The sequence below is a fragment of the Laetiporus sulphureus genome (genome assembly GCF_001632365.1).
Source record: "Laetiporus sulphureus 93-53 unplaced genomic scaffold LAESUscaffold_130, whole genome shotgun sequence".
Taxonomy (NCBI): domain Eukaryota; kingdom Fungi; phylum Basidiomycota; class Agaricomycetes; order Polyporales; family Laetiporaceae; genus Laetiporus; species Laetiporus sulphureus.
The window spans coordinates 12,361-14,289 of NW_024468639.1; the positions used below are offsets into that span (position 1 = coordinate 12,361).

At 55.9% G+C, this 1,929-nt stretch overlaps 1 protein-coding gene across 1 annotated transcript; it reads right to left on the bottom strand.

The window, feature by feature from the left end:
• Positions 1–521: 521 nt before the first annotated feature.
• Positions 522–1,439, bottom strand: LAESUDRAFT_765284 (uncharacterized protein; the record flags this gene model as incomplete). The annotated part of the gene is made up of 4 exons (XM_040913632.1): positions 522–784; positions 851–1,092; positions 1,153–1,218; positions 1,288–1,439. 4 exons carry the CDS (start codon positions 1,437–1,439, stop codon positions 522–524), a joined length of 723 nt encoding a protein of 240 aa, XP_040757423.1.
• Positions 1,440–1,929: the final 490 nt, after the last annotated feature.

The following is a 1,929-nucleotide window of genomic DNA, read 5'->3' on the forward strand; positions in this document are numbered from 1 at the left end:
TGTGGAGAGCTTGACCATGACGTGTTGCCATGGTCAATCTAGAGTGCGGTATGCCAGCTCAGAATTCCAAGCGAACAAATGGTACATAACGCACGAAGGAATACCTTGCACGGAGGTTCTTAAGAGCGTTATGAGGGATGCACCTCAATCGACGGCATCAATGCATCACCACATCTCATATATGTTGACTAACACATACTAATGTGCCAGTTTCTGAAGCGCGTGTGGCCCTACCCTCTCTTCGAAAAGAGTAGTGTAGAAGAGACTGTCATGGGCAAGTGCAATGTCCCGTGGTTTAACATGCTCGATAACATGCTCGATCTAAAGTAATGTAAATTGCCACGTCCATGATGAAGTCAATGAGAGCAGTAAAGGAGCTGGTTAAGCAGATGCAGGAACAACTTGGAGCAAAAGCGAACGCGATAAAAGTGTCCGCGCGGAGGTCGACTAAATACTGTAAAGCATGTCACTGTAGCACCCAACACGTAAGATCGACACGAGGATACGATGGTCCGGTCCTTTCACACCAGGAGAAGCCACATTCCGCCCAGCAGCCCGGTCACCGTACCCACGCCCATCCATCCGCGCTGCGTGGACCATCTTGGGCTCGCACCGCTACTAGATGAGAGTTCCGAACCCCCTGATACGGTAGCTGAAGAGGAAGCGCCAATTAGGCTAAGCCATTGGCTGTAGTCGAGGATAGTGCCTGTGTGGGAAGGCGCGGCGGGAATGGTAGTCGGTGCGAAGGTGGGGGTGAAGGTCGCGAGGATGACTTCAGTTGCGCCTGGTGCAGTGGGAAGGATGTCAGCATACATAGAGCATCGATATAGTTATTGATGATGAGGCACACCTGCTGCGTCCGTGGTGGTATAATAATAGGTGGTGAGACCGGCTTCGGTTGATGTTGGTGCCCCAACGACCACTGCGGGCGTAGTCGTCGTTGTCGTCGGGATTGCAACAGGCGTCGTCGTCGTCAGCGGTGTGGTAGTCGTCGTCGGCGCGGTAGTCCTCGCCGTTGTTGTAAGAGCCGTAGTGAGCTCCGTGTCTGTGTCTGTGGCCGTATCCGTTAACGCGCCCGCGAGAATAGTCGACCTAGATGCATAATTTCCGGATCAGCGATCGCCCACCATCGAGTGCGCTATATGCACGCACTCTATGGATGTCGTGACTAGGCCTAATGGATCGAGCGTGATCAATTCGACGACGGTGTAGCCATACCTATGCGTGCAGTGTCAGTCAGTCCCGGAAGCGCTGCGCAGTCGGTTTCAAAAAGCAGGCGCCGCTCACTCGTCGGTAGTGGTGATCAACTGCGCGTATATGGGGAGCACACAGGCGGCCGCAGCGGCAAGAGACAGCAGGGAAGGCCGCATGTCGGATGCAGGCGACGAGACGGGGTTACAGCCCAGTCGAGTGGCGACATCTCTGTGCGAAGGCGTCATGACGTCGACATTCGCGCGCCTAACGCGTCCACTGTCCAACTCGCGCTCCACTCTGCCATCCACTCACCGCTTCTTGTTCATCGACGTCGCTCTCTGCTTTCCATCCGCTCGTCGCTTCCTGTCCATCGACGCCTATGTTCTCAGAGACGAAGAACACGCACCTACATGCCACGACTCGGCGCTCAATATGGTCCGTTCGCGCACTCTGTCCAGCTGGGTGCCTCCACGATAAAGGTACCTGCAACGATCATATGGGTGACTGCAGCGAGCCAGCCAGGGGTCCATAGTGGAGAGTCTTCAAGTGTTCGCGATCGGCGGCGGGTGAGGCCGTAGGTTGACATGCAGGTGAGTGCGCCTCCCTTCGGTGACGGTGAGACTCCGCGTCGTGTGGAGGGAAAGAGCGAGGGGTGCATTGAGCAAGACAGCAGAGGCACTGCGATGCGAGTCGTGAACGCTCCTCGCGCGCATCGTGCTCACAGTCGCGCAGACG